The 27,702-nt window shown below is 41.3% G+C and overlaps 1 protein-coding gene across 1 annotated transcript in view; it reads left to right on the forward strand.

The window, feature by feature from the left end:
- The window catches only part of LOC126234927 (sialin-like), a 191,376-nt gene that overhangs the window by 143,359 nt on the left and 20,315 nt on the right, over positions 1 to 27,702 (forward strand). Inside the window, exon 9 of the mRNA XM_049943667.1 lies at positions 10,621 to 10,706. Coding sequence (XP_049799624.1) covers positions 10,621 to 10,706 — 86 coding nt within the window. The remainder of the gene's footprint in view (positions 1 to 10,620; positions 10,707 to 27,702) is intronic.

Consider the following 27,702-nt stretch of genomic DNA (forward strand, 5'->3'; position numbering starts at 1 on the left):
AAATAAACAGGAAGTGCAGAGAAGCTAAGGCGAAATGGCTACATGAAAAATGTAAAGAAAACGAAAATGTAGTGATTGTCGGGATGACTGACTCAGCATATAGAAAAGTCAAAACAAAATTCGGTGAAATTAAAGACAAAAGTGGTGCAATGGGACGTCCACTGTTAAATGCGAAGGAGAGAGAGTATTGGTAGAAAGAATACGCTGAGGGCATCTGTGAGGGGGAGGAATCATCTGAAGATGTGATATGTGAAGGAGAGATAGGGGATCCAGTATTCGAATTAGAATTTAAAAGAGTTTTGGACAACTTGAGAGCAAATGAGACAGAAGAGATAACATTCCACAGAATTTCTAAAATCATTGGGGGGAGTGGCAACAAAACAATTACTCTCGTCGGTGTGTAGAATGTATGAGTCTGGTGATATACCGCCAGAGTTCCGGAATTTTCAAGACTGCAAGAGCCGACAAGTATAAGAATTATCGCACAATTAGCCTGACAGCTTGTGAGGTAACGGGCGAATTGTGGCGCCCATGTAAATATTTTAAGTTGGCTTGGTCGCACAGGACGCTTGTCAAAGCCGGGGTCCGGCAGCAAACACGTGGTGCAAAATGTTAGCCGGACGAGAGGGGTAGCCCCAGTGCATGCTCCAGCCGCGTGGCTGGGAATTCCGGTGTGACGAGGACAGGGCTTTGTGACAATGAAGGAGATACGTCGGGAGTGTCAAAGATGGCGGACTTTGTGAAACCTTAATGGCAGACATTTCACAGTTCGTATAGAAACTAATGGTAGCCAGATGAATCATGATACTTCAAAAAGAAGCATGTACATTACCATTATTTGCACGATAATTCTGATGGTGTAATCAGATTTTCAATATCTTTATTAGTTTAAAGTTTAGTATCTGACTGTAAATTAGACACGTAACCCCCAGCAACGAATTAACAAAATGTAAACGCTTCATCCGATTTCGTCGAGCGACGTGTCTTTAGAAAGCTATTAGTGTAAACCTAAATTGGTACAAATTACAGGCATGTAACTTCAATAGTATATGAGTTATTGGAGGTCAAAGTGACCGATTACTATCGATCGCGTCAGGCCATAAGCACTCCACAGTTACACGAAAAAACGGTAGCGGCATGCTTATAAACATATTTATTCATCTATGTTTTTGTTTATATCCAATATATGCTATTCATGAAGAAATTGGTTAGATATTTACTGTGTTTTAGAAAGCCTACCTTTTGTTACTATTCCTTTGATATATGCTTATTTAATTTGCTTATGTATTTAATAATGTATGTTAGAGCGTGTTTATGGCCCAGCTGTAGGTTTATTTATTTAATTTCAAGTATTTGAATCTAAATCCAGTAATTCGAATATTTTTCATTATGTTTGTGACTGTGCTTTGGTATGAAGACATGGAGGGAGCGCTCTAGCCAATGATAGCGCTCGTTAATGGTGAGACTGTATGGAAGTGGGGGAAGACGATCGTTTTGAGAGAGGACGGGGCGGTTTTGGAAGGGAGCGGCACAGGACACGGGAGTGAGTGCTGGACGCGGACAGTACAGCGCGACGGACGCACAGTCGGCGGAAAGACTTGGACAGTGGAGCAGTTTGCGCGTGGTCGCGGAGAACAGAAATATTTCGGGGTGCCGACCTGTCCTCTTGTGTGATTTCCGTGGCTTCTGCAGTGAAGACGTAGTCTGCGTTTAGAAGTGAATATCTCACGAGCTATGTTGTTGTTCAAAGCTAGCTACGTGCAGTAGGAATCTATTGTTTCCCTGTTATTTAAATTATATTTTATTTATTTGCTGGACCATCGATACCAATAAGTGTTTTGCAGAAATATACCGCATTCTCAAAAGTAGTTCTACTATCGTACTCAACATTTAAAGTCGTTAAGATAGTACCTGCAGATTTTATTTAACTGCTATCTTTCATTTATAAATTTATATGTTACTTTCATAATTCGCAGTTGCCGAGTGATGGAAACCTTCGATTCATGTGTGTATTCTTATCGTATACTGTAGACTCAGCAGTATTTGGCTTGTAATGCGGCAACTACGTATTCCAGCCCTAGACAACGAAACCAGCCAAAACTTTTAATATTGCAACGCTGAGTCGGAGGGTACGTAGTTGAGGGCCACTCATCACACATTATACTGTTTGAAAGCCCGCTAGCTCATGCATCTAAGTTCCTGACAGGATTAATATACAGAAAAGTGAAAAAAAATTGGGGATGTGTTATACGATGTTTTTTTTTTTTTTTGTCTTTGGTAAAGGTAATGGCATCAAACAGGCAGTCCTGACGTTGCAGTTGATAATGGAAGCAAGTTGTTGTTGTTATTGTTGTTGTTGTTGTTGTGGTCTTCAGTCCTCAGACTGGTTTGATGCAGCTCTCCATGCTACTCTGTCCTGTGCAAGCTTCTTCATCTCCCAGTACTTACTGCAACCTACATCCTTCTGAATCTGCTTAGTGTATTCATCTCTTGGTCTCCCTCTACGATTTTTACCCTCCACGCTGCCCTCCAATGCTAAATTTGTGATCCCTTGATGCCTCAAAACATGTCCTACCAACCGGTCCCTTCTTCTTGTCAAGTTGTGCCACAAACTCCTCTTCTACCCAATTCAATACCTCCTCATACCTCCTCTTCAGCATTCTTCTGTAGCACCACATTTCGAAAGCTTCTATTCTCTTCTTGTCTAAACTATTTATCGTCCATGTTTCACTTCCATACATGGCTACACGGCATACAAATACTTTCAGAAACGACTTCCTGATACTTAAATCTATACTCGATATTAACAAATTTCTCTTCTTCAGAAACGCTTTCCTTGTCATTGCCAGTCTACATTTTATATCCTCTCTACTTCGACCATCATCAGTTATTTTGCTCCCCAAATAGCAAAACTCCTTTGCTACTTTAAGTGTCTCATTTATTAATCTAATTCCCTCAGCATCACCCGACTTAATTCGACTACATTCCATTATCCTCGTTTTGCTTTTGTTGATGTTCATCTTATATCCTCCATTCAAGACACTGGCCATTCCGATCAACTGCTCTTCCAAGTCCTTTGCTGTCTCCAACAGAATTACAATGTCATCGGCGAACCTCAAAGTTTTTATTTCTTCTCCATGGATTTTAATACCTACTCCGAATTTTTCTTTTGTTTCCTTTACTGCTTTGATAAATATACATGGAAGCAAGGCTGAATAAAAATCAAGATACATCTATAGGATCTGCGGACCTGGATAAAGCGTTGGACAATGTAAAATGGCTCAAGGCGCTCGAAAATCTGACAAAAATTGAAGCAAACTATAGGGAAAGATCGATAATATACAATATGTACAAGAATCAAAGGGAAATAATTACAATGTAACGCCAGGAACGAAGTGCATAAAAGATAGGTTCAATAGTGGTATTAAAATTCAAGTGAAAGGCTATCAGTGATAAAATTCGGTAATGGCATTTCTCTGCTCAGGGAAGGTGAAGAAGAATTACACAATCTGTTCAGTGGACTGTACTGTCTAATGATAACAGAATATGAACTGAGAGTTAAACGAAGAGACACGAAAGTAATGAGTAATAGCAGAAGTGAGACTAGGAATAAACGTAACGCCAAACCTGTGACCACGAAGTAGTTGAAATTAAGGAATTTTGCTACCTTAGAAGTAAACAACACAGTACGTACGAAGCATGGAGGACATTAAAAGCAGACTAGCACAGGTAAGCAGAGAATTCCTGGCCAAGAGAAGTCTACTGGTATGAAACATAGGCTTTAATTTGTGGAAGGAATTTCTGTGAATGTACGTTTGGAGCACAGCGTTGCATGGTAGTGAAACTTGGGCTAAGGAAAACCGAACACAAGAGACTCGAAGCGTTTGAGATGTAATGTTAAAAATTAGAAGGATTGGTAAGGAATGAGGAAGTTCTCCGCAGAATCAGTGAAGAAGGGAATATATGTAATACGCTGACAATACGGAGGGACATGATGATAGAACGTGTGTTAAGACATCAGGAAATAACATTATTGATTCTAGAGGGTGCAGTAGAGAGTAATAACAGTCGGGGAAGACAGAGATTGGAATACATCCACTAAATAATTGTGGGCATAGAGTACAACCGCTGCTCTGAGATGCAGAGGTTGGCACACGAGAGAAATTCATCGCGGATGGCATCGAACCTTTCGGAAGACTGATGAATCAAAAGAAAAGTGGAGCATTGACGAATGCTGCGTGGGAAAAACGATTCTGATAAGCCTCTGTATGAGTTCTGTTTTTAGAGTCGTAGTCATTTTGTGGTATGTAAATCAGAAGTACAAATAGGGTGGTTGACTTTCTGGACAATAGGCTCTCTTAATTTAACACGTTCAGCCAGGGCAGAGAGGTTTGTTTCCCGCTGTGGGGTGGGGCGCGTGTTCATGCTTCCCTTCATCCGGTGGTGCTGGTTTTCCTGTTTCTCGCCGTGGGGGGGGGGGGGGGGGGGGGGGGCGGTCGCATTCAAACGCCCTAGGCTGCTACTGTAATGTGTTAACATACTATTTCGAAAGTGGCGTAAGTATATTCTTTCAAAAAAAGTCAGGTCACGTAAAATAATTATACACTAGAGAAATCACAAATTATGTGGTGTCTCAACAATATGAGATTGTAGGTCCACCTTAATGCAAAACGCTTGTATCATTTATTTATTTACTTCTAAACTAGTTTCAGCGACAAATATCGCCCTCATCAGTGGGTTCTTTGATTCTTAGACATGCAGAAATAGCAAACTTATAAAACATTGTAAAACATTACTACATATGTACTGTGTGGTTTAAAATATTGCTTTCTGTGAGTAATTTCTCAATATCTTATTTACTATACGTCACAGAATAGTTTTACGATTGTTCTCGGCATACATCATGTCATCCGCAACTCTATGAGTGGCTGTTAGTAAACAAATGCGGAAACGTGAACTTCCTTTTGTCAGCGTTATATAGTTGGGATTGCGGCAGTTTTATGGATACAATTGTGGTGTGTACTAGGTTGTTACGTAGTCTGTCGTGACTCACGTTCATTGGATGGCTTGCACCTACTTTTTGATACAAAAAACATAATTTTCACACCTTGTTCGTAATCCAAAACATTACGCCATCTTGTTGTTCGCGAAAACAATAATTTAAACCATACAGTACATATGTAGTAATGTTTTACAATGTTTTATAAATATGCTACATCTACAAGTTTTAGAATCAAACTACCGGGTGATCAAAAAGTCAGTATAAATTTGAAAACTTAATAAACCACGGAATAATGTAGATCGAGAGGTAAAAATTGGCACACATGCTTGGAATGACATGGGGTTTTATTACAACCGAAAAAAACAAAGTTCACAAAATGTCCAACAGATGGCGCTGGACAGTAAAACGTCAGTGACTGCGCATGACAATCGTGTATAAATGGAGCTGTAATGAGAGAGAGAATCAGATGCACCAGCAGTCGCAGCATGTTGACGTTACCTGAAAAGGCGCTTTTAGTGAAGCTGTATTATCAGAATGGGGAATGTGCTAATTGAGCGTTACGATCCTATCGCCATAGGAAGGGGATTCAAACGGGTAAAGGTCCGTTGACAATTGCAGCTGTGGCGAGAATGATTTAGAAGTCCGAAGCCACGGGTTGTTTAGACGATAGACCCCGTAGTGGCCGACCGAGCACAAGGCGTAATGCTGCTGAGACAGTTCAGGAAGAAATGAAGACTGTAGCGGGTTCGTCTATGCACGGGGAAGTCAGCGCTCGTGCAGTCGCACGTCGCACCGGCATTCCACACACTGCTGTTTGGTTGGCACTGAGGCGTGCCCTCCGATGCTATCCGTACAAAATCCATCGTCATCATGAACTGTTACCTGGCGATTTAGTGAAGTGGAGGGCATTTGCGATGTGGGTGTTTCAAAAGATGGCGCAAGATGACGATTGGTTGAGTAACGTGTTGTGGACCGACGAAGCTCATTTCACGCTCCGAGGGTCTGTCAACGCCCACAACTGCAGAATTTGGGCTACCGAAAGTCCTAGAAATGTCGTGTAAACTCCATTGCACGCCGAGAAAGTCACGGTATGGGTTGGATTTACCACATCTACCGTTATCGGGCCTTTTTTCTTCGAGGAAATGCGTGATTCTGGTTTTGTAACTGCTACCGTGACGGGTGAGAGGTACGCCGATATGTTACAGAATCGCTTCATCCCCAGCCTGGCTGATAAACACCTGCTGGAACGTACGATGTTTATGCAGGATGGCGCTGCACCCCATATTGCTAGACGCGTGAAAGATCTCTTGCGCGCGTCGTTTTGTGATAATCGTGTGCTCAGCCACCACTTTCGTCATGCTTGGCCTCCCAGGTCGTCAGACCTCAGTCCGTTGCGATTATTGGCTTTGGGGTTACCTGAAGTCGCAAGTGTATTGTGATCGACCGACATCTCTAGGGATGCTGAAATACAACATCCGACGCCAATGCCTCACCATAAACTCCGGACATGCTTTATAGTGCTGTTCACAACGTTATTCCTCGACTACAGCTATTGTTGAGGAATGATGGTGGACATATTGAGCACATCCTGTAAAGAACATCATCTTTGCTTTGTCTACTTTGTTATGCTAATTATTGCTATTCTGATCAGATGAAGCGCCATCTGTCGGACATTTTTGAACTTTTGTATTTTTTTGGGTTTCTAATAAAACCCCATGTCATTCCAAGCATGTGTGTCAATTTGTACCTCTCTATCTACATTATCCCGTGATTTATTCTGTTTTCAAATTTATACTGACTTTTTGATCACCCGGTAGTTTAGGAAATAAACAAATAACAAAAGTATTCTGCATTTTGGCGGATCCAGATTTTGTATACAAACACCGACCAGTGGAAGAGTGTTTCAAGATACAATTATGTGATGTCTCATTTGCTCAGTAAGCTCTCGCTATGAACAATCACACAAAACTGTATTCACAATTGTTGGCTGCACCTGACTGGTAGGTTTTACATAATACCTTGGTGTATTGCAGGTAGCATGACTGGTAGAGTAGAGCGTGAGCAACCAATGGTACACGCTGAGCGGTTAGAAGAGATAGCGTCGACCACTAATAAATGGTAGGAATGAATGTTTTGAATGACACTCCATTTGTGGATAAGCTTTATGTCCATAGGATTCGTCCAATGGATCTCTTCCTGCCTTCTGCTTTGTCTACAGCTTGTTTTCTTGTGTTACTGCAGTCGGTTGCTAACAGATATTTTACAGTTGTTACTGTTTCCAGTGGTTTATTGACAATAGCATCCTCAGCCTATCTACGTTCAATACGTTAGATTTATTTACTGAGGACAAACTGCCGCTCCTTGCAATTCGCTGCATCTGTCTGGTGTTACAACCCGTCTGACACGTGAAATTCCCCATCGTATCCCCCTCAGCTTTAGGGGTAAAATGGTCTACAGATGAAGCTTGAAAACAGGAAGAAGGTGTACTAAATTGTGAAAAGAGAAGCAAAATGGAAACAGTGAACGGTTGAAGCTCACGATATTAGGGGGTATCCCATGACTTTTGTCACCGCATTAAATTTACAGATAATAGTCAAGCTGCGGCAGCTGGTTACTGCTTTGCCCGCCAGATACCGCGTCCTTGCTAGCTGACTTGAAGAGGCTGACAGCCTGTCTCAGCTGATCAGCTTGTAGCTCCCATCATTATCACGAAATTGCACTACAAACGTCAATTACATGTGGAACAGATTAAAATACATGGTATGATACATGCTGCGCATCGCTGTAAACAAAAAATTATATGAAGAAACCTTCCTCATGAATTATTCTATCTGTTAGTGAAACCCATATCAAATGCTCAAGTAGTTCTTTGGATTAGCTATACCATACAGACAGAAAACGGCACCTTGGGAATTTAATTTATAATATATAGGGTAAGGTGGGGTAAAGTAATCATTCAACGTTCTTTGCCCTGAAGAGCGCTATTGTCTTGTAATAAGTGGTCACATTATTTCTAATACACACTGTCATTGTTGCCAGTGATTCTGACAGAAGAAATTTGTTCACTACTCTTAATAAAATCTTTTTGTGATTTTCGGTCCTGTGATGTCAGGTAAGTCATTTATCTTATTCTTCATACTTCACTTAAATGTAGAGTAATTCATTTCTGCAATATTAATGTTTAAACAACACCTTAGTCACTTTTCCCAACAGTTCATTTGTGATTAAAGAGATAGTTATTTACATATATATCGCATGCAGTACTAGGGATCGACTTCCAAATTCTTTTACATACGAAGAATCATCCTTCATTACGTCCACTTTTTACTATGTTCAGTCAATCAACTAATCTTATATAAAACGATCTCTGTTCTCTCATACTTGACCTAATACAAAAGTCCGATTGTAAATGGTATGTTCCAGCCATATGGCATTCTTCTATATACTAGAGCATCAATATGACCAGAAAATACATCCATAAATCAGAGCAACAAACGCGGGATCCTGTTACGATGGAAAATGCGACAGGCGGCAACGAAAGATGACGTCTTCCACAGCAGAAAATCAATTTCGTGTTTGACGTAATACGCTGAAAAGAAGAGCTATAGGAAAAAACAGAGGTGCAGTAGGTGGTAAAACGTTTATGGGAAGCTTCTAAAGTACGTTCATCATAGAACAAGAAATCCTTTATTACGTTTCTGAAATGAAAAAGAAAGGATTTTATGGGCTTGCGCTAAACGATCCATGGAACCGGTTGGCAGAGTGAAACAAAATATCGCAGCTTATTACCAAACAATATGAGGTAGCAGATAAAGACAATATCCTAATATTAGTTTTAGGAAGCGTACCTCAAGCTTTTAGAAAGGCCAATGTAGGCGAGTTATTAGTGCCCTTAAACTAGTTCACGAAAACACTTTCATCCATCTCATTATATTAATAATGTGGATGAAACAATTAACAGTTGAGTCCAAGAATAGCAAAATGTTGGCACTTAAAGAAAGACGCGAAGCCGGTGGCGTTACTTCGGTCGAATTAAGGCTGTTGTCCACTTCTGGAGTATGTACACTAGTGATCATTAAAATTGCTGCACCACGAAGCTGACGTGCTACAGACGCGAAATTTAACCGACAGGAAGAAGATGCTGTGATATGCAAATGATTAGCTTTTCAGAGCATTCACACAAGGTTGGCGCCGGTGGCGACACCTACAACGTGCCGACATGAGGAAAGTTTCCAACCGATTTCTCATAGACAAACAGCAGTTGACCGGCGTTGCCTGGTGAAACGTTGTTATGATGCCTCGTGTAAGTAGGAGAAATGCGTACCAACACGTTTCCGACTTTGATAAAGGTCGTATTGTAGCCTATCGCGATTGCGGTTTATCATATCGCGACATTGCTGCTCGCGTTGGTCGAGATCCAATGACTGTTAGCAGAATATGGCTTCAGGAGGATAATAAGGAACGCCGTGCTGGATCCCAACGGCCTCGTATCTCTAGCAGTCGAGATGACAGGCATCTTATCCACATGGCTGTAACGGATCGTGCAGACACGTCTCGATCCCTGAGTCAACAGATTGAGACGTTTGCAAGACAACACCTATTAGCACGAACAGTTCGACGACGTTTGCAGCAGCATGGACTATCAGCTCGGAGACCATGGCTGCGGTTACCCTTGACGCTGCATCACAGACAGGAGCGCCTCCGATGGTGTACTCAAAGACGAACCTAGGTGCACGAATGGCATAACGTCATTTTTTCGGATGAATGCAGGTTATGTTTACAGCATCATGATGGTCGCATCCGTGTTTGGCGTCATCGTGGTGAACGCACATTGGAAGCGTGTATTCGTCATCGCCATAATGGCGTATCATCCGGCGTGATGGTATGGGATGCCATTGGTTACACTTCTCGGTCACCTCTTGTTTGCATTGCCGGCACTTTGAACTTGGACGTTACATTTCAGATGTGTTACGACCCGTGGCTCTACCCTTAATTCGATCCCTGCGAAACCCTTCATTTCAGCAGGATACAGAAAATTGAAAACGTCTGGTCAATGGTGGCCGAGCAACTGGCTCGTCACAATACGCCAGTCACTACTCTTGATGACCTGTGGTATCGTGTTGAAGCTGCACGGGCAGCTGTACCTGTACACGCCATCCAAGCTGTGTTTGACTCAATGCCCAGGCGTATGAAGGCCGTTATTACGGCCGGAGGTGGTTGTTCTGGGTACTGATTTCTCAGGATCTATGCACCAAAATTGCGTGAAAATGTAGCAATGAATACCCGTTTATCATCTGCATTTGTTCTTGGTGTAGCAGTTTTAATGGCCAGTAGTGTATGTCCGCAACGGCCACTTTTCTCCGTTTGGATGGAAGAAACTGGCCACTATGTAAGATCCCAGGAAAATGTGTATAGGTTCTATTCAATATGCAGTTTTTTACTTGTAAATATTCAGTGTTATAATATGTAAATCCAAAATATGTAAGTGGCAACTTCTGTTAATAGAAAAGTCAGTTCCCTTTATAGGGGCCATATTACTCCACCTTCCCCTACAGATATGTCTTTCACTGTCAGTTTGTCCTACATGGAACCATTAAAGACATTGAGTTTGCTTTCAGGGATCCTAATGGGCATCGCAAATACAATCTGTGTGACACCCGGTGTCATATCAGCTGCTATGGTGGGATACCTAACGTACAAAAACGTAAGTATTAAACGTAATATATTTTTACAGTTTCAAATAACTAAATCTCCAGAGGTTACAATATTTTCACCTAGTCATAAAGTTACGCAAGTGCGCTGCAATTACTTATTGCTTTTTACGGTAGGAGCGGAATTTGAGGTTATGTATGTGACTGGAGGTTTCGACTAAAAGAAGATCACAATCCCCTCTGAATTCGCTTTTTGTAAAGGAGCTGATATATACTATCCCATCACATTAACGTGACCAGCGGTCAAAAGCCTGAATAACTACATTTTGCAGTGAGAACCGCTGCGAGACGTACGTGAAAAGAATCACTGGGGATCTGGAAGGTCCCTACAGGGATGTGGAGCCATGCCGACTCCAGTGCCGACCTCCTACGCTAGGTTTCCCAGTTGAGGTGGTCCCATAGATTCTCGATTAGGTTTAAGTCCGATAGAAAATAAACAATTTTTTCAGCCTTCAGTTGCAAGGTAATTTTTACTCGTTTACCTAGGTTTCGATTCCAGTAATGGAATCTTCTTCAGAACAAAAAATTAAATTATTTTCAGAGCCAAACACTGGCCATGTCACAGATTAAAAATTAAAACAATAAAGACGCATAATCATAAGATTATGTCTGTCAAAATTTCCGTGCCGCTCACATGTGGTCCTTATTTCTGGCCGGCGTAGCTTCGTCTACGTTCGCCTTAATGTTTTTAATTTTGACAGACATAATCTTATGATTATGCGTCTTTATTGTTTTAATTTTTAATCTGTGACATGGCCAGTGTTTGCTCTCAAAATAATTTAATTTTTGTTCTGAAGAAGATTCCATTACTGGAATCGAAACCTAGGTAAACGAGTAAAAATTACCTTGCAACTGAGGGCTGAAAAAATTGTTTATTTTCTATACATATACGGTTGCTGCCGCGCTGCATTATGTTAAAGATTAAGTCCGATAGTTTAATGGCCAGTGGAATACGGCAAACTCATCCTGATGCTCTCCGAACCACGCTCATACATTGCGAGCTGTGTGACATGTTGCATTGTCCTGCTGGTAGGTGCTACTGTACCGAGGAAAAACGAACTGCACGTAGGGGTGGACATGATCCCCAAGGACAGATGCCGATTTGGGTTGATCCACTGGGCGTTCCATAATGACCAGAGTACTGAGGGAATGTCACGAAACATTGTTTCAAGCCATAACGCTCCGTCCCGTAACCTGAACCCTTCCGACCATTGTTGCAGGGTGCTTGTTTCCAGACGTTTCACGCCGTTCTGGCCAGTGGCCATCTTTGATGTGGAAGGTCCAGCTATCACCACTCTGTGGACGTCCATTCGCAGTATTGGCCTGCAAATTCCGGCCTACCTCGCTCATGAACAGCAGTCAGCATATGTGCATGAACCAGGCACCTGATATGGCCCGTAGTGAGTAGCGCTGTTGTACAATCAACGGTATACGTTGTGCACGACGGTACCGAACAGTTTACAAACTTAGCCGTTTCGGAAATGCTTCCACCTTGCACCCAAAAGCCAATGATCATGTCGTTTTGGACGTCAGATAAATCGCTCGTTTGTGTTTTTTGCACTTGCCGTCGATAGACAGAGGTCACATTAATGTGACAGGACTGTGTGTACATTCGAGTTTCCGCATTTACAGAGGTACAGTTACTTGAAGGTTTCCGCTGAAGAAACAATTCAGTACCGACCAAGAGCACATAAAAGACTTAATACTTCCTCTAACTGTGAAGACACGACTCAAGCCGAGACGTGTACGGGGGCACTCGTGTGACGTCAAATAACTAAAATTTATCCCTCCTTCATAACCAAAATTCTGGAGTACTTTATTTTTAAATATTATAGCTTTGCGTAAAGGTTCCCCACTCAAAGAAAAAACGGAGGGTATAGAGAACTATACTCACATTCCTACACATACGGCACAGCAAGCTTCTGGAATCATGAGAGAATTCAGCAACTTTTCTAGTACGGTAGCTTCTTTTCACTGAAAATTTGAACGGCTCCTTCTTCCTCAAAAAGGTCATTTGCGTCGGTCACGGTAGAGGCAGGATGGGAAACCTATGAGGAACGAATGCATTATCTGGTTTCTACAGCCATCAGGTAGAGTTTGACCACTGGCTGACCAAGCGGATGGTAGGGTAACTACGCTATGTGATCGAACGTATTCGAACACCTGGCTGAATAATGACTTAGAAGTTTGTGGCACCCTCCATCGGTAATGCTGGAATTCAGTATGGTGTTGGCCCACCCTTCGCTCTGATGACAGCTCCCACTCCCGCAGGCATACATTCAATCAGGTGCTGGAAGGTTTATTGGGGAATGGCAGTGCATTCTTCACGGAGTGCTGGACTGAGGAGAGGTATCGATGTCGTCGGTGAGGCCTGGCACGAAGTTGGCGTTCCAAAACATCTCAAAGGTGTTCTATAGGATTCAGGTCAGGATTCCGTGCAGACCAGTCCATTATGGGAATGTTATTGTCGAGTAACCACTCCGCCACAGGCCGTGCACTATAAACAGGTGCTCGAGCGTGTTGAAAGATGCAGTTCCCATCTCCGAATTGCTCTTCAACAGTGAGAAGTAAGAAAGTGCTTAAAACATCACTATAGGCCTGTGCTGTGATAATGCCGCGCAAAACAACAAGGGGTGTAAGACCACATGCGGGGCGGCGGATAGAATTTAGGAAAAATAATGATTGCTGTATAAATGTTTGAATGTAAAATCCAGTTCCTATTATTTAGAATTTTATTTATGCTATCTTTCACCGTTCTCAACACTGGCTCTCTAATTCATTTTTAGCATCCAGAAAGTGATTTAACAAAACGTGAAGCCTGTAATTAGAATTCCTAGTGCCCACTTCATCTGAGAATACAATTATAGCTGCAGCTTATAGCTCTGAGGAATTAGGAGATTGTCCGGGATTTATAATCAAAACGATATTCCAAAATAGTTGAGTATATTCTGAAAGTCACTGATAAAAAACACAAGTATCCCTACAACCTAACTAACAGAGCAGTTCAGAGTCTAATGCGCTGATGCAACTATAAATGTCCGAATTGTGAGACCTATGCCTACTTCGGTGGCCTTGGAATCACATGGAACCCCTGATGTCGCTGCGTCTTCCGGCAGTGAGCATCTTACCGGTCAGCCATCACTCCAGGGTGAATGGCGGACAGTGGTGGGCTCGCGTGTGCCTGGCCGAAAGGCGAAGGTGGGATCTGGCCGCGTGGCGGCTGCCTTACCCCTTTCCAACAGGTACGGGGTGCTTCCTAGTGGTGATGACATCGTTTCCGAGCCACCACAGGATGCCTCGCCTGTTGGGCCAGTGGCCGATTCTCCGGCAAGGTCCCGACAGTCACAGAGGGCGGGCCTATTAGTTATAGGGAGCTCCAACGTTAGGCGGGTTATGGAGCCCCTCAGGAAAATAGCGGGTAGGTCGGGGAAGAATGCCAGTGTGCACTCGGTGTGCTTGCCGGGGGGTCTCGTCCGTAATGTGGAGGAGGCCCTTCCGGCAGCTATTGAACGCACTGGGTGTGACCGGCTGCAGATAGTAGCACATGTCGGAACGAATGACGCCTGCCGCTTGGGTTCTGAGGCCATCCTTGGTTCCTTCCGGCGGCTGGCTGATTTGGTGAAGACAACCAGCATCGCACGCGGAGTGCAAGCTGAGCTTAATATCTGCAGCATAGTGCCCAGAGTCGATCGCGGTCCTCTGGTTTGGAGCCGTGTGGAGGGTCTAAACCAGAGGCTCAGACGACTCTGCGACTATAATGGTTGCAAATTCATCGACCTCCGTTATTGGGTGGAGAACTGTAGGGCCCCCCTAGACAGGTCAGGCGTGCACTACACACCGGAAGCAGCTACTAGGGTAGCAGAGTACGTGTGGCGTGCACACGGGGGTTTTTTAGGTTAGAGGGACCCCCCCTTGGGCGAAACGATAAAATACCTGACGGCTTACCAGAGAGAAAATTATCATCGTTGATAAAGAACGTCCGTCCTCAGAGACCAAAAACAGGAAAAGTTAACGTAATATTGGTAAACTGCAGGAGTATCCAGGGCAAGGTTCCTGAATTAGTATCTCTTATTGAAGGAAATAGTGCGCATATAGTATTAGGAACGGAAAGTTGGTTAAAACCGGAAGTGAACAGTAACGAAATCCTAGACACAGAATGGAATATATACCGCAAGGATAGGATAAACGCCAATGGTGGAGGAGTATTTATAGCAGTAAAGAATTCAATAATATCCAGTGAAGTTATTAGCGAATGCGAATGTGAAATAATCTGGGTTAAGTTAAGTATCAAAGGTGGGTCAGATATGATAGTCGGATGCTTCTATAGGCCACCTGCATCAGCAACCGTAGTAGTTGAGCGCCTCAGAGAGAACCTGCAGAACGTCGTGAAGAAGTTTCGTGATCATACTATTGTAATAGGGGGAGACTTCAATCTACCAGGTATAGAATGGGATAGTCACACAATCAGAACTGGAGCCAGGGACAGAGACTCTTGTGACATTATCCTGACTGCCTTGTCCGAGAATTACTTCGAGCAGATAGTTAGAGAACCAACTCGTGAAGCTAACGTTTTAGACCTCATAGCAACAAATAGACCGGAACTTTTCGACTCCGTGAATGTAGAAGAGGGTATCAGTGATCATAAGTCAGTGGTTGCATCAATGACTACAAGTGTAATAAGAAATGCCAAGAAAGGAAGGAAAATCTATTTGCTTAACAAGAGTGATAGGGCACAAATCGCAGAATATCTGAGTGACCACCATCAAACGTTCATTTCTGAGGAAGAGGATGTGGAACAAAAATGGAAAAAATTCAGAAACATCGTCCAGTACGCCTTAGATAAGTTCGTACCGACTAAGGTCCAAAGCGAGGGGAAAGATCCACCGTGGTATAACAATCATGTACGAAAGGTACTACGGAAACAAAGAAAGCTTCACCATAGGTTTAAGAGTAGTCGAATCATAGCTGATAAGGAAAAGCTGAACGAAGCGAAAAAGAGCGTAAAGAGAGCAATGAGAGAAGCATTCAACGAATTCGAACATAAAACATTGGCAAACAATCTAAACAAGAACCCTAAAAAGTTTTGGTCATATGTAAAATCGGTAAGCGGATCTAAATCCCCTATTCAGTCACTCGTTGACCACGATGGCACCGAAACAGAGGACGACCGAAGAAAGGCAGAAATACTGAATTCAGTGTTCCGAAACTGCTTCACTGCGGAAAATCGTAACACGGTCCCTGACTTCAGCCGTCGCACGGACGCCAAAATGGAAAATATTGAAATAAACGATATCGGAATTGAAAAACAACTGCTATCACTTAGTAGCGGAAAAGCATCCGGACCAGACGAGATACCCTTAAGATTCTACAGTGATTATGCTAAAGAACTTGCCCCCTTTCTATCAGCAATTTATCGTAGATCTCTGGAAGAACGTAAAGTACCTAGCGACTGGAAGAAAGCACAGGTCGTTCCCATTTTCAAGAAGGGTCATAAATCAGATGCGAATAATTATAGGCCTATTTCACTTACGTCAATCTGTTGTAGAATAATGGAACATGTTTTGTGTTCTCGTATTATGACGTTCTTAGATAATACAAATCTCCTTCATCATAACCAACATGGATTCCGCAAACAGAGATCATGTGAAACCCAGCTCGCCCTATTTGCCCAAGAAATTCACAGTGCCGTAGACACTGGCGAGCAGATTGATGCCGTATTCCTGGACTTCAGGAAGGCATTTGATACGGTTCCGCACTTACGTTTAGTGAAAAAAATACGTGCTTACGGAATATCGGACCAGGTTTGTGATTGGATTCAGGATTTCCTAGAAGAAAGAACACAACATGTCATTCTTAACGGTTCAAAATCTGCAGATGTAGAGGTAATTTCGGGAGTACCGCAAGGAAGCGTGATAGGACCTTTATTGTTTACAATATACATAAATGACTTAGTTGACAACATCGGTAGCTCCGTGAGGCTATTTGCAGATGACACGGTTGTCTACAAGAAAGTAGCAACATCAGAAGACTCGTACGTACTCCAGGAAGACCTGCAGAGGATTAATGAATGGTGCGACAGCTGGCAGCTTTCTCTAAATGTAGATAAATGTAATATAATGCGCATACATAGGGGCAGAAATCCATTCCAGTACGATTATGCCATAGGTGGTAAATCATTGGAAGCGGTAACGACCGTAAAATACTTAGGAGTTACTATCCGGAGCGATCTGAAGTGGAATGATCACATAAAACAAATAGTGGGAAAAGCAGGCGCCAGGTTGAGATTCATAGGAAGAATTCTAAGAAAATGTGACTCATCGACGAAAGAAGTAGCTTACAAAACGCTTGTTCGTCCGATTCTTGAGTATTGCTCATCAGTATGGGACCCTTACCAGGTTGGATTAATAGAAGAGATAGACATGATCCAGCGAAAAGCAGCGCGATTCGTCATGGGGACATTTAGTCAGCGCGAGAGCGTTACGGAGATGCTGAACAAGCTCCAGTGGCAGACACTTCAAGAAAGGCGTTACGCAATACGGAGAGGTTTATTATCGAAATTACGAGAGAGCACATTCCGGGAAGAGATGGGCAACATATTACTACCGCCCACATATATCTCGCGTAATGATCACAACGAAAAGATCCGAGAAATTAGAGCAAATACGGAGACTTACAAGCAGTCGTTCTTCCCACGCACAATTCGTGAATGGAACAGGGAAGGGGGGATCAGATAGTGGTACAATAAGTACCCTCCGCCACACACCGTAAGGTGGCTCGCGGAGTATAGATGTAGATGTAGATGTAGAAATGTTAAAAAGAATGCTCGCCATAATTTGATGAGAATACTTCATCAAACGCCACGCTAAATAATTGGTAGAATGTCTGTCCCGCGACGGCAGTGAAAATACGACAGTACGCAAACTGAAGCTAGATAATGAAAGTCATCCCAGAATTAACACTTCACTTGAAATGATTTCATGGTTACGCGCATCTCGAGTAACTTAATACGGCACCCGAGGCTGTTTGTAGCAGTGATACCGATGCGACGCGACTCCCGACACAGATGGCGTGTTATTCAGCGTCTGGAGAGAACTGGGGCCTTGCTTCCTCGCGCAGCGTTCTTATATATAAAGCCGCGGTGCGGACGGCTAAGGGAACGCCTGATCAAATCGGCTCTCCCGACTAGCCGCTGGGCTAGTAACGCACCACTTCAAGTTACATAATAAATTATAGCTTCTTTTGCTGATGTCCGATGAAGCTCTTAATTTAAATGTGCATTCAGCACGCAGGTAAGTATTGATAATAAATTTTTGACGTGGCTAAGTTAAATATTTTGGGCGAGAGAATTAATTAAATTACACTGCACGCAGTAGATGAGCTCTGAACTGGCCCTTTTGAGATCCGCTATCGCTATAATTTTATAGGTATTCAAAAGAAACTTTTCACATCTTCATAGTCATAGCGGACCTCCAACCTATTTAAATCTAAACATCCTAGCCTTATTTATTAGCCTACTTAATCTATCTTGCTTCCTTCAGTTTTGAGACGAAAACCACAAAATCATGAATTTCCACTAAAATCTTAATTTGTGAAATCCAAAGTACTGTTTTTATTAAATCATTATGAAAGATGAATCTAAATATAAATTTTGAAGTCTCTAGCTCTTTTCTGTTGCGCCAATGATTTTTTCAGAAAAACGTCCAAATTTCGAAAATGGCTGAAGTTATCGAACTGATATTTAACACATATTAATTTAGTATTACTTCTGACATGCCAGAAAAGTTTTAGGTTATTTGCTTGATTTTTAAAGTATTGCGCAACATTTATGACGTCAGAGCGAGTTACAGGAGACTGGCTGGCACACAATAGAAAGACTGATGTGAATTTACTACAGCGTGAGTAGGCTGCTTCCCTAAATCACCCTCTACTTAATTTTTGTTTTTTTGTTTTTGAATGTTAATGAATGAAAATAAATTTAATTACAGAAAGGGAAGCAAGAGTACAGCGTAACTTCCTATGAAAATTGAAATTGAAATGTAAACATATAGACACTTTAAAGAAAACTGATTACCTACATTAATTATTTAAATTGCGGGCATGTTCACTGCCTCTTAAGCAACATTATTACTCAAAATTTAAGCAAAATCAATGAAACACTTTGGCATACATATTGCCTTAGACAACAAACACATACAATATGAAAAATTACAAAAATCTTAAATCAATTAAATACATTTTTACATACACAAATTCAGAGAAAATAACATGATACATAAACAGATGATTATCTCTTAGCAGTCTTTTCTAAACCTGAAAGAAAAGTTCGCAAATAATTTTTACACACGTGGTTGTAGCCGCTTTGGCTGGCGTCCTACACTTCCATTCACAAGGGTAGAGGAGGGGAAGTTGCTATGGTGTGCGTCCGTCTCGATCACTCTAAATTACATCGGGAAAGGGGAGGGGTCACTGTGAGTTGTGTCCAAGTAACTCCACGCTTTCACGCAGCTACCAGGCTGCCATTATCTGGTTTGTCCTGTAGAACAAACAAAAAGAGTGCCTCAGACTCTGTTCACTTAATATCTAAGGGTGGGTCACAATGAAATGGGGATATATACATTTTATCCTTTAATATGTTGCTGGAACAGAGTTAACAGAACTTTTTCAATTTTACTCTCATGGTTACTTAATTGTCATAAAATCGGTAAGCAATTGGCTCAAAACGCCGTTAATCACGTACTAGAGAAAATTAATGCTCAAGGCATACAATCATGAATCCTATTTAACATCAATTTATTATTTCTGGGCCGGAACACTGAACCAATGCTCGGTACATTCCTGACAAATCTGTATTTTATTTACTTAACTGATTCATCCTTGATTACCTTATTCTTAGAGATAGTATGAGTATATTTGATTAGTAGTTGTTTCTCAGCTTCTTTGTACATGCGAGTAACTTTTGGTAATAGTACAGTTCTGAGTGTTCAAAACCCACTACGTTTAGTTGACTACAAAATCCACTTATTGGTCCTCTGCTGTTGTGGCAGTTCCACATCTGCAATTGTGTACTTACTTTGAAGTGTATTTATGCTGAGCTAAAATAATGTTTCACGTCTGTCAGTATGTTATTCAATTTACTTTGCTAGTGTATTACTTATTTAACACTCACTCCATTACCATTTAAAGCATAGGACAGCACATTTATTTCATATCTTAGTGTATTGCAGCTGATCAGTTTGCTCACGTGGCAATCCATTTCCACTCGATTGGACGCTGTAACCACAGGTAGTCTCTCTCGACCTACCACTAAAGTGCATCAAGTAATTATGGACGAGCGTAATGCTAAATTCCTTAAACCTATAGGACACCATGAGCTGCTCTGTCTCATCTAACATAAGGGTACCTATGGTCGCATTCACGCCTCCAACTCATAACCTCAATACGTGTAGGTGTGTCCTGTCACACACTACACCAAAATAATGGCCAGCTCCAACCTTATAAATACTTCAGGGACGTGTCCTTCACGTCTCAACCACAAACACTGCTCAATTCTATTTCACTGCCATTCCTTGCTACACAAGGTGAGTTTATTCTTACAACTTATCTGCATATTTTTCATAACACTAAGCACTCTCTCTTACTATTTCTTAGTTAGCTCTAATGCATACACTAGGTTTCACTACCACCTCAGATCCTGCTTGTACATAAATTTATACATATTTTTAAAATATTATTATGGGACCATTTCCAATAAAACAACACTTTGTACTTACTATATTACCAGGGTACTATACATCATTGTTACTCAAATACATTTGTATCTTAATTACGTCATACTTCTCTATTGTTTGTCACTATTAGGTTTGTCACATTAGGTATTTTCTTTCACTAATCGGTGGATAGAATGGTTACAGAACTCATGGCTTGATAATCATACCGGAAAATTTTGTGTTTGAAAGAAGAGGTCGAAATTTTTGGGGACAGGAAATATGAAGAATGAGTGAGACCTGAAATGGGAAAGAAAATCTCACACAGCTGGGACTGCACAGCTGCCACACTGTGTAGAGGTTACAGAACAACCTCCTCCCTACAGCATTCATTCACTACCTATGAATTTCTTTAGGTCGATCACGTTCCTGAGACCTAATAGCTTCTTACTTTTAGGGTACTCTAGCCTATATGCATTGGCATGTGGTTTTCCTATGATCCTGAAAGGTTCTTGGTATACGAACATGAATTTCTTTGTTTCTGCATTTACTTTCTTTGATTCTTCTTTGGTTTTGACAAGGACTAATTGACCTATTTCAAAGCTAGTAGGTACAGCTTTTGCGTCATGACGCTTCTTCCTTTCCAACGCTCTTTTTCTCATATTTGCCATAGCCTTTAGTTTCTTCTCGTCTGTGGATATTTGCGTTAGAATAGGGAATTCTACCATATCTGCAATCACATTGTGCGGTTCTTGACCAAACATCAATTCGCAAGGTGCAAAACCAGTTGCATCATGTCTTAAGTTGTTAATTACATTCTCAAAATACTTAATGTGCTCTGCCCAACTTGAGTGTTTCCGAGCACAATAAGTCCTGCAAAGCCTATTCAATTCTCTCATAATACGTTCACTCATATTTCCTTGGGGGAAATACGCAGATATTTTCAGATGTTTCACTCCGGCCTTATCTAGACATTCCTTAAACCTATCAGAAGTAAATTGAGGCCCATTGTCTGACAGCAAATTCTTCGGAACGCCAACGTTCATGAAGAAATCTTTTTACAACTTTTCAACCAATGTTTTTGCATTTGCTCTTTTAATTGGGTATAGCTTAACATATTTACTGAATCCATCCACAACAACAAAAACATGGGTGCAACCACCTCTCGAAACACGAAGAGGACCAAACAAATCACAAGCCAGTAATTCTAGGGTTTCAGTTGGATCTACTGAATGCATATCCCCTTGTATTCTGGTGTTAGCAGCACGGACTTTCTGGCACACTACACAAGATGCTAGACGCTTGGCCACCCGGCGGTACATGTTGTCAAACACAACCTTCTCTTTTAATTTTGCAATGCACTTCTTTGCACCGTAGTGCCCATACCTCAGGTGTACATAGTCGATTAGTAAGTCTACATGTTGTGAGGGAAAGCACAGCTCCCACTCAGAAACACCTACCTTTTTCCTTCTAAACAGAATACCTTTATGCAGACAATAGTATTGCGAAACCTTAGGATAGTTCGCATTTCCTAAATAGCTCTTCACTAATTTCAGTTGGTCATCTGCATTCTGCTCACGTCTCAAGTTCTTAATCACTCTCTTTAATGCACTTTCTTCCTTTACTTCGTGCAAGGCAAACATTCGAACTTCATTTAGGTCTGTTGCTGTAATTCCCGCGTCATCACAGAGCTCCGCACTTCTAGATAACCCATCAGCTACCAGATTGTCTTTCCCTTGAATATATCTAACCTCAAGGTCAAACTGCTGGAGATACAATGACCATCTTACCAAACGAGAATTCCTCAACTTACAGGTCTTTAAAAAGGTCAACGCCTTATGGTCACTGTAAACTATTATCTTGTGACCTAATAGATACTGCTCAAACTTCTGTACCCCAAATACAATTGCCAATGCTTCAAGTTCTGAGATGCCATAATTTCTCTCTGCTGCCTGTAAAGATCGACTTGCGAAAGCTATAGTCTTGTGCACTTCTTGTTCGTTCTCTATTTCTACTTGGAATATCTCCACAGCTATACCATAGCCACTAGCATCAACAGACATACAGAATGGTTTTTCAAAATCAGGATGATGCAAAATTGGACTATTAATTAAAGATTGTTTAAGCACCTCAAACGCCTGTTGACATTCTGCTGTCCAAACCCAAGGGGTATTCTTTTCCAGTAGGAGGTGAAGACAGGGCGCATTAAAAGCCTGATCACTAACAAAACGCCTATAGAAGCCGAAAAGACCGAACATCGATCTCAACTGCTTCTTGTTTCAGGGAGCCTCAAATTTTTCAATGACTGCTAGCTTGCCTGGGTCAGGCTGAATACCTTTTTCACTTATCCTATATCCCAAGAAACCTATTTCCTCTTTAACGCACTCTGTCTTTTCAATCTTTAGTTTCATGCCACCTCTCTCAATAGCCTCTAACACTTTCTCTAATAAAGCTATGTGTTCTTCCCAGGTAGGAGTTGCTATTAACAGATCATCTACGTAGACTGTTATTTTATTACTTAAGGCTGGTCCTAGAACATGGCACATCACACGTACGAAGGCACAAACAGAGATATTAAGTCCGAAAGGTACCACACGGTATTGGTAACAAACTCCTTCGTACAAGAAAGCTGTGTACTTCCTTGAACTTTCCGCCAGTGGCAAATTCCAATATCCACACGTGATGTCCATAGAAGTTAAGAATTTTACTCCCCGGAATTTTTACAATAACTCGTCCATGTTCTGCGGTCTATCACTTTCCCTAACCACTATTTCATTCAACCAACGAGCGTCCAAGACCAATCTGACACTCCCGTCTCTTTTTGGTACAACTACAAGAGGATTATTGTACTCACTGACCGCTTTTTCAATCACACCCCACTCCAGCGTTCTCTGTATTTCCTTTCGAACTGCCTCCTTCCTAGCTACATGTATTTGGTATGGCTTCCTGAAAAACACTTGGCCAGGTTTCACCTTTAATTGACATTCATAACCTTTGACCACTCCAGGTCGATCTGAAAATACTTTATGATGCCTTTTTAGAACCTGTATCAGTTCTTCCTTCTGATTGGCGGAAATTTTATTAATTTCCTGCAATTTAGCTTCTATTTTGTCTAAAATAATTGCTTCTTCTTCTTCTGTGTTCAGCTTACTGTTACTAAGATGAACACTTTCGTCCCAATATCTCCTATTTTTCAGAACTCGTATAGGCAGCTCCCAAGTTTCATCATCAGTTACTACATGTTTATCACTAAAAGGTACTATAATTACTCCGGTTATTGGCAAGACCATTTTTAACTGGCTTCTTTCAAAGTCAACAACACTCTGATATTTTGACAAGAAATCTATGCCAATTAAAACCTCAATACTGAGATTGTTTACAATTAAACATGGATGATCAATTAAATTACCATTAATGTTAAAAGGCAGCAATGCTTCTTGCTTTACCGTTTTTGACACCTTGCCAGTAGCACCAATTATTCTTAGTCCTGATACCCTCATTACTGTAAGCTTGTCTTTACCAGGTAATGCATCAAAGAAGGACTGAGATATTGCACTCACCTCACTTCCACTGTCTAAGAGACAACGTACATTGATACCCAACATATTCACTATTATTATAGGGTGGCTTATTCTAGGTTGTACAGGTGGTTCCTCAAATTCATCTAATAGTTCCTTTTGGATTTGTCTCCAACTAAAGTGATCGACATCTGTCTTCATTACATTTAGGTCACAGTGTGTAGGGGTTTCCTGAATTACATTTTCAGCTGCCTTTTCCAGTCGGTCTATTAATTTCAAATCGAAACACCGCACGACTTCATTACATTTAGTTTGCTGAACATAATCCAAATTACTGTAGTCTGGGCGATTCTGCGCCTCCAGACCGGGCATAATACTAGTTACAGCTAAACAACTTTCACCATTATCGTCGGTTTCCTTCTCAAGTGACAACTGGTCACAGCTACTGGGTTCATCGACCCCCAACAGGCTACCCTCTACATTCTCATTTATCTCCTGTCCTAAATCTATTAGTACATTATCAATATCCTGCACAGGCACTTTAGATAAGAGCACATCATCCTCATCGTAAATATAAGCATGAATTTCTTCTGCTTCTTCATCTGACAATTCAGTTTTTTGTAGCTCTTCCCTACCATTACTCTGCTGCGCCTTCTCTTTCTCTTCCCACTTAGAAAGCGTCTCTAACACGGTATCTATCAAATACTGTGAGTGATCTAATATTTCTGTTGTATCCTTAGGTGCTACCGACACTTCATCCACCTGTTCAGTTTGAGTATTCTGATCTGTCTTACCAATTCCCGTAACTACTGGCTTAGGAAAAGTAACCGCCTGGTGAGCGCCAGTGTCCTCATAGACGGGAACTAGTTTTCCTGCCTCGGCCTACTACTGTTTCCTTTATTTTCATTATAGTTAACTGGCACAGCATTACTTTCCGTACTGTTGTTTACATGCATATTTCTGTTTGGAGCAAAATTATTATCCCTTGGACGCCATTGTTGGTTCTGATAATTATTTCCCCAATTCCTACCTCTCAAATTATGGCGAACACCTACTGTTCTGATGTTTACATTGCCATTTTGCTCGTTCCTAAAATTACTACTACTGTTATTAGCATTTCTGTTATTACGTGCTTGCTCCTCATTGGCAGCAACACGTTCTACACGTTCCAAATACTCAATGAAACGATCCAGATTGTCTCTAGGGGCAGATATAATTCTAGTTTGCCAATACCATGGCAGTTTGGCTTCAAGACCTAGTATTATCATTTCAGGTTTCAGCTTTTCGTCCAAATGTGACAAACGTGAAATCCATGACCTAGCAAACTCTTTAATTGATTCCTTGCCTGCATTGAAGCGTTTTCCACTCCAAAATTCTCTCAACACTTCATTTTGCTTATTACTAGACCAATATTCATTAATGAAAGCTGTTTTAAACTCCGCTAATGTTTTACACTTCAACATAACATCAGCTGACCAACGCATGGCGTCACCTGCTAAATGGCTTTTAATAAATGAGATTTTCTCTCGTTCAGACCAAGTTGGTGGAATCACATCTTCAAAATCGTTCCAGAAATCTAGCGGGTGGATATTTTTATCTGGATCGAACCGCAAGAACTGCCGACACCCGATAAAAGCGGCGTTTGCAGCTACAACCTGTTGTATACTACCATTACCAGAAGTTACTGAAGCTACTTTACTCTCAATGTTAGCAATGTTAGTACTGATATTTTCTACTTTCATTTCAACATTATCTACTCTTTGTACAATATGAGTAGTATCAGTTTTGATTGCATCTACGTCTGCTTGACATATGTTTACTTTTATATTAACATCTTTAAACCGATCTGAGCACAGTTCAGATTCCGCCTCGATCTTTTCTGTTAACTTGTGCTCCAACTTCGCATCTTCCATTTGGAAGTCTTTGCGAACCTCAGCAACTTCGGATTTTACTGTTTTATACATTTCAGAAAATTGTTGAGCAACCTTTTTCTTAATATCCTCATGATTGTAATCAATTTTATAATTCAAACTGTCTAGATCCTCTTTCAACTTACTGCAATCAGCCTTGAAGGTATCGTCCATTACCTCCAATCGTTTATAAAAATTAGTTTGGCTGGCCACAATCTCATACTTTAATTCAGCATTATTGGATTCTAATTTATTGTCCATTGCCTCAAACGGTTTATTAAAATTAGTTTGACTGGCCACAATCCTGTTATTTACCTCAATTATATTAGATTTTAATTCAGCATTACTGGCTGACAATTTTGCATTACTGGCAGCTATTGCTTGTAATGTAACATTTAAATCAACAGCCCCAGCATCTTTGGGTTGCTCACTAGCTAGCTTTTTATCACACTCAGGTGACGAAAAACTAGCTCCAATACCAGAATCATCAAAACTAAATGAAACTTCTGATTGATCAGTCATATCTAACTTCTCCTTCTTAAACTCTACCACCTCTGTTGACTGATTCATTTTTAATTCATCAGAGAAACTATCATCCAATAAATTAACAATTTCTGCTTTCTGCTTTACTACAGGGGTTTCTATTATTGAATCATTGCCCCTTTTTTACACTACTGTCAGAAAACAATACTTCATATTTCACTTTAACATCACTACTTTCATGCATATTTACACCTGAACCGTTGTCTGGATTTACAGTTCCCTCAACAGACATAGGTTCTGATTTAAGTTTAACTTCAGTTTCTTTTAGCGGTTCCATCGCCGACAGTCTTTTAGTGCAGGTTAGAAAAATTTTTAACAGCTTTTCACTTAACTTAGTTCCTTCTGCACGACGTATGGCGTTGCCGGCGCGGCGTACCAGGATTACTGATGCGACGTGGCACGTTGAACTGCAGACGGCACTCCGACGGCTGTTGTGTGTTTGCGTGGCCCATAACTGCAGGCGCGGCTCCGGCTGCTGTGGCGGACGACTGCTGTGCGGCGAAACTGGCTTCTCGCGATGCCGGCAGCACCGCTAGACTCAGTGCCAGCTCCGTCAATCCAGATGCGTTGTTAATCCAATTGCGTCGTCCACATGCACACGTAACACTTTCACTGTTCTATTACTCAGTTGCGTGTCGCATTTCACTCGCGAATCCGAATAGTTAAAAATCACTTTCACTTAGTTGATTTCCCGGCCAATGCTCCATATGTGGGGCGGCGGATAGAATTTAGGAAAAATAATGATTGCTGTATAAATGTTTGAATGTAAAATCCAGTTCCTATTATTTAGAATGTTATTTATGCTATCTTTCGCCGTTCTCAACACTGGCTCTCTAATTCCTTTTTAGCATCCAGAAAGTGATTTAACAAAACGTGAAGCCTGTAATTAGAATTCCTAGTGCCCACTTCATCTGAGAATACAATTATAGCTGCAGCTTATAGCTCTGAGGAATTAGGAGATTGTCCGGGATTTATAATCAAAACGATATTCCAAAATAGTTGAGTATATTCTGAAAGTCACTAATAAAAACACAAGTATCCCTACAACCTAACTAACAGAGCAGTTCAGAGTCTAATGCACTGATGCAACTATAAATGTCCGAATTAAATGTTAAAAAGAATGCTCGCCATAATTTGATGAGAATACTTCATCAAACGCCACGCTAAATAATTGGTAGAATGTCTGTCCCGCGACGGCACGTGAAAATACGACAATACGCAAACTGAAGCTAGATAGTGAAAGTCATCCCAGAATTAACACTTCACTTGAAATGATTTCATGGTTACGCGCATCTCGAGTAACTTAATACGGCA

The sequence above is a fragment of the Schistocerca nitens genome, chromosome 2 (assembly GCF_023898315.1).
Source record: "Schistocerca nitens isolate TAMUIC-IGC-003100 chromosome 2, iqSchNite1.1, whole genome shotgun sequence".
Classification (NCBI taxonomy): Eukaryota; Metazoa; Arthropoda; class Insecta; order Orthoptera; family Acrididae; genus Schistocerca; species Schistocerca nitens.